The sequence below is a fragment of the Oncorhynchus tshawytscha genome, linkage group LG03 (genome assembly GCF_018296145.1).
Source record: "Oncorhynchus tshawytscha isolate Ot180627B linkage group LG03, Otsh_v2.0, whole genome shotgun sequence".
NCBI lineage: Eukaryota > Metazoa > Chordata > Actinopteri > Salmoniformes > Salmonidae > Oncorhynchus > Oncorhynchus tshawytscha.
The window spans coordinates 1,067,914-1,086,138 of record NC_056431.1 but is presented as its reverse complement, the minus strand read 5'-3'; the positions used below and the strand labels follow the sequence as shown (position 1 = coordinate 1,086,138).

The 18,225-nt window shown below is 43.2% G+C and overlaps 1 protein-coding gene across 1 annotated transcript; it reads right to left on the bottom strand.

Moving 5' to 3' along the window:
* Positions 1-928: 928 nt before the first annotated feature.
* LOC112235378 (phosphatidylinositol 4-phosphate 5-kinase type-1 alpha-like) lies at positions 929-17,554 on the bottom strand. Its single transcript, XM_042307053.1, is given in 17 exon segments — positions 929-1,930; positions 2,030-2,123; positions 2,214-2,279; positions 2,368-2,500; positions 2,650-2,820; positions 2,912-2,996; positions 3,116-3,164; positions 3,617-3,700; positions 3,810-3,967; positions 3,970-4,047; positions 4,134-4,433; positions 6,906-7,058; positions 7,250-7,367; positions 7,715-7,845; positions 8,056-8,139; positions 8,569-8,603; positions 17,145-17,554. Coding segments are annotated over 17 exon segments (1,788 nt in total). The 5' UTR covers positions 17,191-17,554; the 3' UTR covers positions 929-1,927.
* Between the last annotated feature and the right edge of the window lie 671 nt (positions 17,555-18,225).

Here is an 18,225-nt window from a genome sequence, read left to right as displayed (position 1 = left end):
TGGTCAGGTCACTGTCCTGTCCTTCTGTTACTGCTCCTCTTTGTCTCTTCTCTGGTGTGGTGAACCTCCATTCGAAGGATCATCAACTAGATTCAGCCGTGGGGTGATTTTTTTTTTCTTGAGCGGATGGTCAGGGGGCCGGAATATAATTACAAATAATTTGCAAATTGACTGCAAGAAAGCCCAAACATTAATAATATTTGACAAACAATTTCAAACCTTGCTTTCAAATCACAGATCTCTATTTTGCATAGGAATACTTTAGAACAGATTTCTTAAATTGAAATCATTTAGAGTGGATTTGCTGGTGTTTACCTTATGTCCACCAATAAAAAAAATTGGCATCCGCAGGTCTCCAGTTGGGGAACCCCGCTCTATTCTAAGGGTATGGAGGTGGCGGCCATAACTATGTTCTTGCTCTGGTCTCTCACTCCTAGATCAATATAGCACATGTGGTCTCATCAGAGAGGAAGATTCCAGGATAACCATGGAGACAGACAGAGCCTTCCCATCAGCCGGTAACACTTTGTATAGCAGTGGAGGCTGTTGAGGGGAGGATGGCTCATAATAATGACTGGAACAGTGCAAATGGAATGGCATTAAACCATGTGTTTGATGTATTTTATACCATTCCACTCAAGACATTACCGCGAGCCCGTCCTCCCCAATTAAGGTGCCAACCTCCTGTGGTGTATAGCCTACCCATACTGCCCTACCAAGAAAAAAGGCAGTAACTGCTCATTTGGTCCAAAATGAGTTAGCATGTATTTAATGTAGCAAAAATGACTTAATAATGTGGGCAAGTGTAACAGTATAACTTTAGACCATCCCCTCGCCCATACCTGGGCGCGAACCAGGGACCCTCTGCACACAACAGTCACCCACGAAGCATCGTTACCCATCGCTCCACAAAAGCCGCGGCCCTTGCAGAGCAATGGGAACCACTACTTCAAGGTCTCAGAGCAAGTGACGTCACCGATTGAAACGCTATTTAGCGCGCACCACCGCTAACTAGCTAGCTATTTCACATCCGTTACAAGTATCCTGCCTCGCATTGTTTTTGAGAAAATGGGGTTGATATTAGCAGTAACTCCACTAGGTAACTATGAAGCTAAAGTTTCTCAGTTCCACACTATGAGCAGTTACTGCCTTTTTGCTTGGTAGGGCAGAACAGCTCTGGCCTGTACATTCCTGCCCCGAACTCCAGTCAGTCAGCTACTGTATACATCCATAATCTAAAAGAATAGAAGGTCTGTGTGATGAAGTCATATGTTCTGTCCACAGCAGTAAAAGTGTGGTCATAATAAAAATAATAAAAAAACACTACATATAGAGATGATTTTCCTGTCCGTCCCATCTCCTGGCTGTGTGGACAGATGTAGAATGATAACATATGAGATATTATGATTGGAGTCACTCAAAACGGAACCCTAATACTGTCCACAAGAAGGAATGCACAAAGTAACAGAACAGAGAGTGACATAGAGCATGGTGTTCCTCCTCCACACTGTTGATACAGGGGTGTCTAAGCCCACGTCCCTCTCCCCTTCAGACTTTGTGATAGGTGGGACAGTGTATGTGGGTTTCATGACACAGAGACTCCTGTAACTTAGTTGGAGAAAGGTTTCTAGCAGCATACCCGTGTGTCTGTCTGGCTGACCAAGCCTTCAGACAGCTACCACCTCCTCACACATATATACACCTCTCTCCCTCTTTGTTCCTCTCTCTGGCACCCAGTCACACTCTCCCTCACTTCACCCATCCCGTTCAGTCAGCCTGAAGTATGTTCCAAACCTCCCCCGCAGAAAAGGATGGATGGATCGACAGAGTGAGAATGGAGGATGCAAGACTACTCTCCCCATCTCACTCTTCCACCCACCTCCTTGGTTCCAGAATCACCTTTTCCTCAATGACTCCAGATCAGTTGTTACTGTGGGGAACACACAGGGAGGGAGTCCAGTGAGCCATGGTAAACACCATAGTGAAGATCTTAAGAAGAGGAAGAGGAAAAGGATTGGGCCAGACTTACAAAGCAGATGTTAGTCTCTGGGATGATGTCTGATAGTGAGATGGCATCTTCAATACCCGACTGCTCACCTGACGCTTCCACTTCCGCACCCATACTGAGAGACAGAGAGAGAAGACTGATAAGGGTGTGTGTGTGTTCACGTAAGTGGGAATACATGAATCAGTGGTGTAATTCATTTGTGTACCTGTGGGAGACACCGTGGTCTTGGTCTGTGCTTGTTACTGCTCTATGTACCTCAACCCCTACTGACCTAGAGAGAGAGAGAAACACATGAGAACTGGATGACTTGAAGAGGAGGACTGACTTTGTGGAGGAGAGGGGATGGAGGGATGTGTTACTGTAGCAGAGGAGAGGAGGAGGTGAGTCCTGTGCTTCCTAATGAGGATGTGGAAAAGTTGGCCTCTGCATCCCCTGACACTCCCGCCAGGGGAGGTGTCCTTGGCACCAGGTCTGGCCTGCCCGACTGCATGCCTGAACAGAAAGAGGGAGTAAAGAGGGGAACTAATGGCACAATTCCAAGTTGACCCCTAATCCCTTGTCCATAGGCACTTCATGTAGCTCTGGTCCACCTTGAGCTCTGATCAAACATACAAAATTGATTGTGTTAACTGTTCACTCACCACTGTCTCCCTCTGCGTCAGCCTTGTTGAAGTGTGATTGGTAGACGAGTCGGGAGTCCACCACAGACTGTCCAGCAGCGTGGGAGAGTGGGGTGGGGCCTCCCAGGGTAGGAGCTCTCCTCAGACCCCCCGGACCCCCACCACGAGACTTCTTGGATGGGGAGAGCTTCACTGAGGGGTGGGGAAAACAAAATAACGACAGCACGTCATATCATAAAAAGTAAATATTGAAACAGAAGACACACACACACAGCAGTCTTACATGGGATCTTCTTGAACACTGTGTTACACATGAATTGTTGGAAGCGCTCAGCGTAGAAGCCTGGTCTGTGCACCGACACTGTATCCTACAGAGGAAAAGGAATAAACCAGTTATAACCTGACATATGCCTGACATAAGCAGTGGCAGATCTGACACATCTTTCATAATGTACTACAGCTAATGTGTGTGTGTGTAGGATCTTACCCCATCATGGACGAGGGCCTTCCACGAGTGTTCCAACTTCTTGATGAACCTGAAAAACAGTCTTCGTGAACGTAGCTCAGTTGGTAAAGCATGGCGCCAGGATAGTGGGTTCGACTCCCGGGACCATCCATACGTAAAATATAAGCACGCATGACTAAGTCGCTTTGGATAAAAGCATCTGCTAAATGGTATATACAGTGAGCTCCAAAAGTATTGGGACAGTGACACATTTGTTGTTGTTTTGGCTCTGTACCCCAGCACTTTTTGGATTTAAAATGATACAATGACTATGAGGTTAAAGTGCAGACTGTCAAGCTTTGATTTGAGTGTATTTTCATCCATACCAGATCAGTGTATCATTTCAAATCCAAAATGCTGGGGTAAAACAAAAAATGTGTCACTTTCCCAATACTTTGAGTACTGTGTCACTATATTATCATGTGAAATTGTATGAAGTCTGTACACAAGAACGCACACACACAAAGAAACACAAGCACCTACCTGTAGGACTGCAGAATGTCGATGATGCCGATAAAGACCAGCAACCTCTCTCCTTTAGAGTTCCTGGCTGGGATCCCGCCCATACTGAAATGACATATGCCACACCAACCAATCACCATAAACAAATCCTGATTTACGTGACAGTTTGCATATTTTCCCAAGGTAATATTGTGTGATGTATTGATTGACTCACTGGTCCTCAGACTCCAGGGCTCCCTTCCCGCGGGCCTCTCCCTGTATAGACTCCATGGCTGTGCAGTATAGACTTTTCTGGGCCTGGGGTCGGCGCTGGTCTGGAGTCACCGCCCCCTCTGACCCCCCACTGTCCCCCATCTGCCCCCCCCACCTCGCTCCCTCTCTCTACTAGCCTGCTCCAGGTTATGGATCCCCACCAGTAGACTGTAGTCCATGATTTTAAAACTCTGCAGGAGCTGGAGCACACACACAAACACATAAGAGTTACTATACAGTAGACCCAAACAGCACACACAGAACACACACACCCTCCCTCCCTCACCAGGCAGTCTCTCTGGATGGTCTTGCTAAGGGCGTTGTAGTTGTCCGTCTCCAGCAGTAGTCCATCAGGCAGGTCCTGGATGAAGTCCAGGTCTTTAAAGGTGGGAAAAGTCTTGTCCCTCTCCTTGGCTGAGGCCCGTCTCTTATAGGTGGAACCCTTCATGTCGTACTTATGGTGCATGTGGACCACGCGGGGCAGCAGGTTGTTCATCACCACCAGGCGGATGTTCTTCCCTCCCGCCTGGATGCAGTACAGACCGTAGAACTTAGGGAGCAGGGTCCGTTTGTTCTGATTCAGGTTCTATAAAAGGGGGAAGAGACGGGTAGAAAGGAGAGGAGAGTGAAAAAAAGACGAGGCCACCACAGACAGCTAGGTATTATATAAACACTAAAACACACAGGCCACCACAGACAGCTAGGTATTATATAAACACTAAAACACACCGCAGAATCTCCCCCCTCCTCCTTCAGTATCTCTCCATGAAGCATCTCCTCCTTAAATATCTCCCCATGAAGTCCCCACTCCTCCTTCAGTATCTCTCCATGAAGCATCTCCTCCTTAAATCTCTCCATGAAGTCACCCCCCTCCTTCAATCTCTCTCCATGAAGCCCCCCTCCTTCAATATCTCTCCATGAAGTCCCCCCTCCTTCAATATCTCTCCATGAAGTCCCCCCTCCTCCTTCAATATCTCTCCATGAAGTCCCCCTCCTCCTTCAATATCTCTCCATGAAGTCCCCCTCCTCCTTCAATATCTCTCCATGAAGTCCCCCCCTCCTTCAATATCTCTCCATGAAGTCCCCCCTCCTCCTTCAATATCTCTCCATGAAGTCCCCCTCCTCCTTCAATATCTCTCCATGAAGTCCCCCTCCTCCTTCAATATCTCTCCATGAAGTCACCCCCTCCTCCTTCAGTATCTCTCCATGAAGTCTCCCCCCCAAATCCTACCCCAATATCTCTCCATGAAGTCTCCCTCCTCTTCCAATCTCTCCACAAAGTCTCCCCTCCCTCCTCCTTCAATACAGTTGTTCAATACAGCTGTTGTTTACATACACTTAGGTTGGAGTCATTAAAACTTGTTTTTCAACCACTCCACAAATTTCTTGTTAACAAACTATAGTTCTGGCAAGTCGGTTAAGACATCTACTTTGTGCATGACACAAGTCACTTTTCTAACAATTGTTTACAGACAGATTATTTCACTTATAATTCACTGTATCACAATTCCAGTGGGTCAGAAGTTTACATACACTAAGTTGACTGCCTTCAAACAGCTTGGAAAATTCCAGAAAATGTCATGGCTTTAGAAGCTTCTGATCGGCTAATTTACATAATTTGAGTCAATTGGAGGTGTACCTGTGGATGTATTTCAAGGCCTACCTTCAAACTCAGTGCCCCTTTGCTTGACATCATGGGAAAATCAAAAGAAAATCAAAAGAAAATCAGCCAAGACCTCAGGAAAAATAATGGTAGACCTCCACAAGTCTGGTTCATCCTTGGGAGCATTTTCCAAACGCCTAAAGGTACCACGTTCATCTGTACAAACCATAGTACGCAAGTTTAAACACCATGGGACCACGCAGCCGTCATACCTTTCAGGAAGGAGATGCGTTCTGTCTCCTAGAGTTGAACGTACTTTGGTGCAAAAGGTGCAAATCAATCCCAGAACAACAGCAAAGGACCTGGTGAAGATGCTGGAGGAAACAGGTAAAAAAAAGTATCTATATCCACAGTAAAACGAGTCCTATATCGACATAACCTGAAAGGCCGCTCAGCAAGGAAGAAGCCACTGCTCCAAAACCACCATAAAAAAGCCAGACTACGGTTTGCAACTGCACATGGAGACAAAGATCTTACTTTTTGTAGAAATGTCCTCTGGTCTGATGAAACAAAAATAGAACTGTTTGGCCATCGTGACCATCGTTATGTTCGGAGGAAAAGGGGGAAGGCTTGCAAACCGAAGAACACGATCCCAACTGTGAAGCACGGGGGTGGGCAGCATGTTGTGGGGATGCTTTGCTGCAGGGGGGACTGTGCACTTCACAAAATAGATGGCATCATGAGTCAGGAAAATTATGTGGATATATTGAAGCAACATCTCAAGACATCAGTCAGGAAGTTAAAGCTTGGTTGCAAATGGGTCTTCCAAATAGACAATGACCCCAAGCATACTTCCAAAGTTGTGGCAAAATGGTTTAAGGACAACAAAGTCAAGGTATTGGAGTGGCCATCACAAAGCCCTGACCTCCATCCTATAGAAAATCTGTGGGCAGAACTGAAAAAGCATGTGTGAGTAAGGAGGCCTTACAAACCTGACATAGTTAGACCAGCTCTGTCAGGAGGAATGGGCCAAAATACACCCAACTTATTGTGGGAGGCTTGTGGAAGGCTACCTGAAACGTTTGACCCAAGTTAAGCAATTTAAAGGCAATGATACCAAATACTAATTGAGTGTATGTAAACTTCTGACCCACTGGGAATGTGATGAAATAAAAGCTGAAATAAATCATTATCTCTACTATTATTCTGATATAATTCACATTCTTAAAATAAAAGTGGTGATCCTAACTGACCTAAAACAGGGAATTTTTACTAAGATCAAATGTTGGGAATTGTGAAAAACTCGGTTTAAATGTATTTGACTAAGGTGTATGTAAACTTTCAACTGTATCTGTCCATGAAGCCTCCCCCTCCTCCTTCAATATCTCTCCATGAAGTCTCCCCCCTCCTCCTTCAATGTATCTCCATGAAGTCCCCACCCCTTCAATATCTCACCATAAAGTATCCTGGTAGTAGCTTCTGGAGAAACTCAGCCTCTTTGTGCTGCACTGTCTTGATAATGAACTCATCATCACTGGACACGTAGAAGAGAGAGCCGCTGGCACCGGAGTTAGACAGCTCTATCAGGCCATCGTTACACAGAGAGTACTGTAGGAGAGGAGTTAGGTAGCATCCTGACCACAGAACTACAACCAGACACAACCAATCAACCATAGAGAACTACAACCAGACACAACCAATCAACCATAGAGAACTACAACCAGACACAACCAATCAACAATAGAGAACTACAACCAATCAAACAGATTCAATTGAGTACATTTTTGTAGTCTACTGACCAGGTAGTCGTCTGGCCGGATGCCAAATAGTTCTCTGAAGTAGCGGAAGGCGATGGGGGCGTAGGTCTTAAACCGGAAATCACTGTAATGGTGGGCAGGGGTCAGGTTACTGCCCTCACTGAGACAGAGAGAAGGGTGTTAATGAGTGCTGAATACAGGAAGACTTCTCTCAAGCATAAATGCAAGATGGGCACAGACCAGTGGTGTAGCACTTTCTTTTTTTCTTTTTTTTTTTTTTACAGATTTTGCCATGAAGCTGAGAGAACATGTTTCAGTTTTAAAGCCAATTTCCTGTAATTATAAACATTTCCTTCATGGTTTATGACTAGTTCATATAGTATCTGGGGGCCCGACTTATATTTTTGGGGGTGTCGGGGGGCCCCCATACCTCATGCGGGTGCTCAGGGGTTGTGTGCTACACCAGTGACACAGACACACAAAGAGAGACACAGACACACGTCTAACCTGGGGAAGAAGATGCTCTCGACCACCACAAAGTCCTGCATGAGAACATCTCTCTCAGCCTTCTGACTCAGGCTGCCCACAGTGTGAGTGATGCCCAGCTGAATTGCTCCTTTCAGGGCTGACGACGTAGTCTGGAGGGGGAAGTGGAAGCTTGGCTTGTCAAGAGAGATTGATAAATTCAATGTGTCTGAGGAATTCTCATTTTATAATTAATCTATGACTCTCAAATGCTTGTGTACATTACATTCTGCGAGTCATCATTGGCTGTGGACGAGGAAAGGTTTCAGGCTACGGGTAATGTTAGCACACATGTGGTGTGTGTGTGTTGACCCCATGCTGACCTTCTTATAGGTGGTCTCTCCAGTGTTCGTCTCAACTCCTCTGTGTCCAATGGTCTTCTTCATACTCTGACTTGATCCAGGCATCTGAGAGAGAGACAGGATGAAAGAGAGAGAGGAGAGAAAGATGGAAGAGAGGATGGGAAGAAATTTAAGAAACTAAAGAAATGCACTGTAGAGTTGTGTGTTTGACTCCATTAAAACAAGTTTCAGCATCACCCTGTTCTCTCCATTGTTTGGTTTTATGACACATGGCTTAAAGGTAAACATCTGCCAGTGACACACAGAAACCATCAAAACCAGTTCCCCCTCCCTTTCCACATATCCTGTGTCTTCTCCCTAGACAGAGAGGTGATATACAACACATCTTCACCAGGGTCTATAAATGTTGTGTAAATACACACTGTTCTCTAAACCTAAAGGTAGTGGAAAACAATTTAATCAACAGTGCTCCAGCATCATCAGCAGAGTGCTGTAATTAGTGGTTGTGTGAGTCAGGGATGGTGTCTGTCTTACCTCTGGAGATGCCATTTTCCGAGACCCACTGGACCCTTGAGAGAGAAAAAAGGAAAACATATTAGAGAGTATAGTGATGTCGGCCTATTTTCGTTAGGCTCCTCCATGTTCCATGCGCAACTCAGTCCTCTTAGAATCTAATAGTTAACGACAGAACTTAGCTAATATCACAGAGCTAGAGTCATGCTAGACAGCTGTAGTGATGAACTTGTCATATAGTATAGTAGTTTATGGAGGAAGGAACCTGCATTAAAGTGTCTGATCGGGTTGTGTGATGTCTGGAATGACACATCGTCCCATCCAAACGTCGTTGATATACATTGCGCACGGAGCGGTCAATTGGCGGGAAGAACGCAATATAAAGAGACACATTGGTTATACCAGAACTGTGATTTGGTGCATGTCGTCATTGTTCTTATTCAAATTGTTACAAAAGCAACAAACAAGTTCATTAAATCATTGTTCAAAACAAGACTTATTATTTCTACCTTGTTCTTGGCTACAGAAGGATTTTCAAACTGGAAGGTGTATTATTCTCTTGTCCATAAAAAGACTCAGATATCAGTTATATTAGTAGAACAAATATTAAGGCCGTATCCAGTGTATTGTTATTTCATCTTGATCATCTGGAAAAGCACATGTGACATTCTTTCTTCCATTAGGCTACTTTCAGTCAGTTTCAAAAAGTGGATTTCACTTAGTAACTATAGTGTAGCCTGCCAATGCAAAATCAGAAAAATAACTATGGCTGACTTTTAGTGGAGGGAAAAGCACGTCTTCGCCTGTTTGGCAGTTTTTCGCTCAATTTCAGGCCATATGACAAAGGTGAGCCAGCAGACCTTACCCAAGGCACTTGCAGAATATGATAAAATATTATCAGGGCAAAGGATGGAGAGACTACTGCGGAGTTAGATACTCTGGGGGTGAACATGCTGGTGTTCCTTGTTATAAATAATCATTTGTTTTATCGGATTGTAATATTTAAGATTTAGCCTAAGGATAATAGGCCTATTCGTTTTAAGCCTAAACCAATGTTCATTCAAGTGTTATAAAGAATGTTAAAGGATAAATAATAATTTACTTAATCTGATTGACGTTGACTATTTTAAGTGCACAATTTGTAAGCTATTCAAAAGAAAGTTGTTTGCGAGACAACTCCGACAGACTCATCATTCATTTATTTTTTGTTCCCGCTTATTGAAAGTGCTGCTGCAGGAGCTTATACCCGATTGTCCGTTGCACAATTCAATGACATTAATAAACACTTCGACAATATTAGTTTAAATGGTCAAAGTGACGTTTACTGCAATTTATTGTTCATGCTCTCCGCTCTTTCTACATTGTTCTCTTTCATTATGTTAATAATCTAACTACCACATGTATTGAAATTGTAGGCTACGACAATTAGGGTGTAGGCCATTTGGCATGCCGCCCTGCTGTGTGCTCACTGCACTGTTGCGAGCTAAGACTCCAGCGGTGTAGTCAAATTCAAATATGTTCAACTGTCGTTTGACATCGAGATGTCATCATCAACGATGCAATCTTACAATCGCCCAACCCTAGTGTCCGAATTGCTTCATTGCAGTCTTTCCACTCCATGCACAAAACCTAATAAACTTCAGCGTAATTTTGACTTGAGAAGAAATTTGCCACAGTAAATGCTTGACAACCACTCTAAGTTAATTACAAAAACAGCCATCAACCATGTAATTTTCCACAGATGCAGAGCCATGGTTAGACCTACACAGCCACAGGAATGGATAGGTCTAGGCTAACTGCTGCTCCCATTCACATTGTGCTCGAGATTTACACCACTATTCCCTCTAATGCTGCTTCCATGTCAGCCTGCCCTGGATGCTGTTGTGGTTGGGCCTTTGCCTCAAGCCTAAAACAATCCTGGGGAACTCTTGTACTTCAGTCACTGCTCAGGATGCATTGCATTTGTATGACGTTTTTCACTCAATTCTAAAACACCAAATGTTGTAGCTTGTAGTTACAACATTTAGTTACAACTACCCTTACTGACTGCCTATCTGTTACTTAGTGCCTCTCCATTTCCAGACAGTATAGTATTACAGCAGACATTCCCTCTCAGACAGTCTACCACAGAGCAGATACTGTGAGAGAGAGCATAGAGCAGCGGAAGGGCAACAAGTTAAGTGTCCACTCACGGCATAACACACACACACACACACACACAGAGCAATGAGTGGACATAGCCTGGTATTAGGTTTAATGGGGAACACCGGATACAGGGAAAGATCAGGCTGGTCGGAGGAAATTATGAGAACTCTTGGCAACGACACAGGGACATACGCCAGTCTCTGCAAAACATAACCCCAGTCTGATACTGTGTCTAGACCCCTGGGTCCGCTTCCACAGATCTCTGGCAGACATAACTCCAGTCTGATACTGTGTCGAGACCACTGGGTCCTCTACCACAGGCCTCTGGCAGACATAACCCCAGTCTGATACTGTGTCTAGACCCCTGGGTCCGCTTCCACAGGTCTCTGGCAGACATAACTCCAGTCTGATACTGTCTCTAGACCACTGGGTCCTCTATCACAGGCAATGACTAAACTTTTTCCATAACCCAAACTAAGCTTGGGACTTTCCCTGTGACTCACCGAGTTGCCATCTTCCTTTTTGGTAGGGTTGTGCTCATTACCAATCCTCTCTAAGAATAAATTCAACCCTGCAGACCCCAGGCCCAGCCCCAACTTTATCCAGCCCAAGAGATAACATCCAATAGCCTATTATAAAACATTGTCAATTTGTGCGACAAACATGCCAACATAGAGAAACATGGCAAACACGTGTGTGAAAAATCTAGAAGCAAAATATGTCTGGTATTTTCTCAATGTTATCACATCGTCATGACAATGCTTGAAATATGTGCTCCTCACAAAAGGATTCACCATAAAAATTGTGCGTGTGTGAGATTCGCCTTCTCACCCACTCCATGAGAACTTCAGGCCTGTAACCAATAGCAACTGCTATTTCTGAGTTTCAACATGTGTTCAAATATTATAAAATTACAACCAGTTGGCAAAAAACTTGTCTGCTTTTATTGTAATAGTGTGGGAAGGTCAGAGTTATGTTGAGGACAGTGAGAGGCAAGAGGAGGCAGACCTACTGAAAATATATCATGGAAAGGTGGCGTACTGATAGCGAAACAGGAAACAGCCTAACGGCTACTTGTCTGTGACATTAGGCTAGGCCTATTCAAATTGTGAGATGGATGAAATCAATCAATTAAACCAATCCACATTACTTGAGCAAACACCACAAGGATTAGTTCTTTCAGGGAGTGGAGAGGCACTGTGTCTTGCTAAACCATGTTGTAGCCATTTTACTGCAAAATGCATTGCACACACAATAGAAAGCAAACACGAACAATAGAAAACAACCGTTAACAGCCTGTATTTGGTCCACTCGTCCTTTGCTTGCTCTCAGCTTGCTCAAATGCCACAAGGCCCTGTAATGCAATGCCTGTAAGAGGCACTCACAGGAACGAAGCACACGCTCAGCCACTCTCTCACACACAAACACACACTGCAACACCATGCAGATACCTCTCTGCAAGGCTCTCCTCCAGAACTGAGTCCTAATGTCTATGGAAGAAGATACAGAACAACCACAACCAGTTACACATGAACAAGGCATTAGGCCTCAATCACATTGCTTGCCTCTAAATTAGCCTAAATGGACCACATGCTACAGAGTAGAGGTCGATCGATTATGATATTTCAACGCCGATACCGATTATTGGAGGACCCAAAAAGGCGATACCGATTATTGAAGGACCAAAAAATGCAATGCCGATTAATCGGCTGATTTTTTAAATTTGTAATTTGTAATAATGACAATTACAACAATACTGAATCAACACTTATTTTAACTTAATATATTAAATCAATTTAGCCTCAAATAAATAATGAAACATGTTCAATTTGGTTTAAATATTGCAAAAACAAAGTGTTGGAGAAGAAAGTAAAAGTGCAATATGTGCCATGTAAGAAAGCTAACGTTTAAGTTCCTTGCTCAGAACATGAGAACATATGAAAGCTGGTGGTTCCTTTCAACATGAGTCTTCAATATTCCCAGGTAAGAAGTTTTAGGTTGTAGTTATTATAGGATTTATAGGACTATTTCCCTCTATACCATTAGTATTTCATTAACCTTTGACTAATGGATGTTCTTATAGGCACTTTAGTATTGCCAGTGTAACAGTATAGTTTCCGTCCCTCTCGTTGCTCCTCCCTGGGCTCGAACCAGGAACACAATGACAACAGCCACCCTCGAAGCAGCGTTACCCATGCAGAGCAAGGGAAATAACCCCTCCAAGGCTTAGAGCGAGTGACGCTTGAAACGCTATTAGCGCACGCTAACTAGCTAGCCATTTCACTTCGGTTACACCAGCCTCATCTCGGGAGTTGATAGGCTTGAAGTCATAAACAACGCAATGCTTGAGGCACAACGAAGAGCTGCTGGCAAAACACAAAGAAAGTGCTGTTTGAATTAATGTTTACGCGCCTGCTTCTGCCTACCACCGCTCAGTTAGATACTCAGTCAGATTATACGCAACGCAGGACACGCTAGATAATATCTAGTAATATCATCAACAATGTGTAGTTAACTAGTGATTATGATTGATTGATTGTTTTTATACGTTTAATGCTAGCTGGCAACTTACCTTGGCTTACAGCATTTGCGTAACAGGCAGTCAGTCTCCTTGTGGAGTGCAACTAGAGAGGCAGGTCGTTATAGCGTTGGACTAGTTAACTGTAAGGTTGCAAGAGCTGACAAGGTGAAAATCTGTCGTTCTGCCCCTGAACGAGGCAGTTAACCCACTGTTCCTAGGCCGTCATTGAAAATAAGAATGTGTTATTAACTGACTTGCCTAGTTAAATAAAGATTAAATAAAGGTGTAAAAAAATATATTTTTTAAAAACCTGCCAAATCGGTGCCCAAAAATACAGATTTCCGATTGTTAGGAAAACTTGAAATCGGCCCGAATTAATCGGCCATTCCGATTAATAGGTCGACCTCTACTACAGAGATCTAGAAACAAGCAGGGCTTCATTTAAGAAAAGCTTGTTTTTACAATAGGATTTCAATAACACCCTAGTTCGACATTGTGTCGAAACATTTCCACAGTTACAATGAGGGTGCGTGCATACTAAACATATCTTCCAGTGCCAGCGCAGTTCAGTTCAAAACACATGTTGGCTGTTTGTCTGCTAGCAGCCTGTACTGTAGCCTGCATGTAGAGCAATAATATGGGACACTCCCCTATTTTTGTCTGACAGACTAGAGTAAATGTGCTGGTTATTGGCCTAATTTATGAACTTATACAGTACCAGTCAAAAGTATGGACACCTACTCATTCCAGGGTTTTTATTTGTACTTTTTTCAACATTGTAAAATAATAGTGAAGACATCAAAACTATGATATAACACATATGGAATCATGTAGTAACCAAAAAAGCTAAACAAATCAATATATTTCAGATTTGAGATTCTTCAAAGTAGCCACCTTTGCATTGATGACAACTTTGGCACTATTGGCATTCTTTCAACCAGCTTCATGAGGTAGTCACCTGGAATGCAATTCAATTAGCAGGTCTGCCTTGTTAAAAGTTCATTTGTGGAATTTCTTTCCTTCTTTCCTGATTTGGCATTTGAGCCAAATCAGTTTCTTCAAGTGCAGTCACAAAAACTATCAAGCACTATGATGAAACTGGCTCTCATGAGGACCACCACAGGAAAGGAAGACCCAGACCCTGCTGCAGAGGATTTTTATTTGACCTTTGTTTAACTAGGCAGGTCAGTTAAGAACAAATTCTTATTTACAATGACGGCCTAAGAACAGCGGGTTCTGGGGCAGGACGACAGATTTTTACCACGTCAGCTCGGGGATTCAATCTAGCAACCTTCCTGTTACTGGCCCAGCGCTCTAACCACTAGGCTACCTACCAACCCCCCAACATAAGCTCAAATTCAGGATAAGTACATTAGTTACCAGCCTCAGAAATTGCAGCCCAAATAAATGCTCCACAGAGTTCAAGTAACAGACATCTCAACATCAACTGTTCAGCGTGAATCAGGCCTTCATGGTTGAATTGCTGCAAACAAATCACTACTAAAAGGACACCAATAAAAAGAGACTTGCTTGAGCCAAGAAAAACAACCAATGGACATTAGACCGGTAGAAATCTGTCCTTCGGTCTGATGAGTCCAAATGTGAAATGTTTGGTTCAAAACCGGCATGTCCTTGTGAGAAGCAGAGTAGGTGAATGGATGATCTCTACATATGTGGTTCCCACCGTGAAGCATGGGAGAGGTGTGATGGTGCTTTGCTGGTGACACTCAGTGATTTATTCAGAATACAAGGCACACCTAACCAGAATGGCAACCACAGCATTATGCAGCGATACGCCATCACATCTGGTTTGGCTTAGTGGGACTATCATTTGTTTTTCAACAGAGCAATTACCCAAAACACACCTCCAGGCGGTGTAAGGGCTATTTGACCAAGGAGAGTGATGGAGTGCTGCATCAGATTTCCTGGCCTCCAAAATCAGCTGACCTCAACCCAATTGAGATGGTTTGGGATGAGTTGGACCATAGGGTGAAGGAAAAGCAGCCAAAAAGTACTCAGCATATGTGGGTACTCCTTCAAAAAAAACATTCCTCATGAAGCTGGTTGAGAGAATATTATTCTACAATGTTGAAAATTGTAAAAAAAATATATATATATTCAAAAACCCTGCAATGAATGTGTCCAAACTTTTGACTGGTACTGTATATAGTGAGAACACCCTGTATCATTTGTATGTGTAAGTTCATTGGCCTAGTTCGCAGTCCTGTCAGACTTAGATCCCCATAAAGCAATCAGGCTCGTTATTGCGGGACCAAAACAGACCTGTCTATTCTCATGACCTGAGTCAAACTGGCTAGCTACTACAGTACCAAGGGAAGATCAACTGTAACAAACACCGTAGTCAAGCTGATAAGAGCCTGTACGATAAGGAGAAGACTCTCCTTTCCTGACCCAGCGTCACTGTTCACATCATAACCTCTGATATCAACTGATTCTGAACAAGTGAATAATGTGACCACAACCAAAAACCAAATCAGTCAGTTCTAGACCTGGGGAAATAAACCAAACATTTTCAACATTGATCACTTATCGCAGGCATTTAGCTGATATCATTCATTTCGATCCATAGCCTATACTAGAAAAATGTGAAGTTTGAAAGGAAATAAATTGGCTAATTTGGGCGATTGTTAATGGGACAATTGATAACTACAACCATCAAACCAGTAGTAGTATAAAGGAAGATTTTTTTTTTTAACTGGAGAACATTAATGTTATAAACGTATCGTTCTCGCATCAATTCAGGCAATTTAACGCGATATGGATTTATCTCCCAGCTCTAGTCAGGACTCCCCGTGAATTCCTCTTCCTCTCTGTGACTTCCAGTGAAGTTCTCTGTAAATGTGCTGGAATGATAGAGCATGAGGCTCTTCTTCAACCACATAGACCTACATTACTCAGATTATTGTTTATTCTCAGGTAGCCGTTGTGGCAGGTAGCCTAGTGGTTAGAGCGTTGGGCTAGTAACTGTAAGGGTGCTAGATCGAATCCCTCGAGCTGACAAACTCTGTCGTTCTGCCCCTGAACAAGGTAGTTAACCCACTGTTCCTAGGCCGTCATTGTAAATACAAATTTGATCTTAACTGACTTGCCTAGTTAATATTCTTTAAAAAAAATTATCTCCCATGGAAGCGAAATCTGTATCCATTCCACCCTAAACTAACGTTACTTAGCCTAATTGATTAGTGACTGCCTGATTTTGTCAGGAGTCCAAAAGCTGTAGAACAACATTACCGTGTCAACAACATAGACATGACCACCACATTCTATCCACGAAAATAATTGTACTGGCATTACAAGTAAATATTCAACACACACCTAGTTAGCTAGCCAACATTGCTGGCTGGCCTCAGTTTGTTGGGTTGGCTAGTTAGCCGGCTAACATCAACTAACAGGTGTTTCGTCCTACTACGAGATGCGGCAAATATTACAAAATATCAACAAAGACCCACTGGTTTCGAGCATGGCAAATAGTTAACAGAGGCAGTAAATTAGCCAACTAACGTTACTGTAGTTAGTTAACATTGCTGGAGTTCGACAATTTGCCCCATTCATGGTGAGCCAACATTAACTACATCTGATTAAAAATAACCACATTTTCGGGTGTCCGGCTATTCCATCCCAAGCCCTTAATACAAACACCATAAAGTACATGACCCAATTTCAAGCGTGTAACGTTAGATGCCTAGCTAGCTATAACGCAAACCATCCGATCCGTTTGTTGATGTTAGCAAACTAGCTAACAGCAACTGTGATAACGTTAGCTAGCTCAGACAGGAGAAATGAAGTCAGTTGAATTCAGACAAAATGACCATATTCAGCTACAGGTTGTGCTGAATCTGTAGCTACGTTAATTAGATAGCATTTTCGGGCAAACTACTTCACGGAGACCTAAATTAGTTATTATAGATACCTGTCGGAGCAGTCAATCCCGAATCAACTGGAACGGCGGTCGCCATTTTGGATTGGCCGGTATCGGAACAGATAGAACAAATCTTTGGTATGGGTATCCACCTAGCTAGTAGATGGCCAGCGGCAAAGTCAAAATGGGCTATATCGTAAAAATATATGAAATCCAAAATGTGCTATTTGGTCTTAATTTGGGGTTAAGGTTAGACATACAGTCAGCAGTGTGGTTCTGGTTAGATTTAAAATAAAAATGTAAGAAGATAAATTGTAGAAATAGGCTGGTTTATGACTTTGTGTATCTCCCCTAGACCGGTTCGTACATAAAACATTCTAAATAAGGCTGCAAAGACATCGATTTAATGACGGGGGGGAACAGAGATAATATGCATACTTTCTTCATGAAACACCATTTTCCACCACCATAATAGAGTTGCTAATGCTAGTTCCTGATGTTGCGCTCTTCGATGACGTTTAACGGCGGTTTGCATCCAATAAACTTGCATTACCGCCACCTACTAGACTGGAGTAAACCTCCCTTATACTTTGCTTGAAAAAATAAACAAATATCCTACCATCTAAAACTACAAAAAAATGAATAAAAATTACCCTACTCCACTATTTAAATCTATTTAGTCCTACCTCAGGCCAACAACCTTAACACATCCTGTAATTCTTCTAATGTCAAGCCCGCACACCCAAATACCTCTCTGCAGCTGCCACCACAACCTCAATTTTCTGTGACTTAGGTTCAATCCCTGCAGTAGTTGATAACCATTGCTATAAATGCCCAAAATCCAATCTTCCAGAAATGTATATTACTTGTTGGCATATCCCTCTGTACTGGTACAGATCTACAACTCACACCACTCCTATCAGGATCCCTCCCCTTGACCTATCTTACTCTACTTTCTTCACTGCCTCAGCCTATGGCAACTTCTGCACTACTCTAACCCTGGAAACCTCAACCTGCCTCTCTTGCACTGGACATTTTTGATCGTCAGCCCCATCGGCACCCCTACAACTAACACATACCACTACCTTCCCCAATGCTACACAGTCCTTTGTCTCATGCCCTTCTGCACACT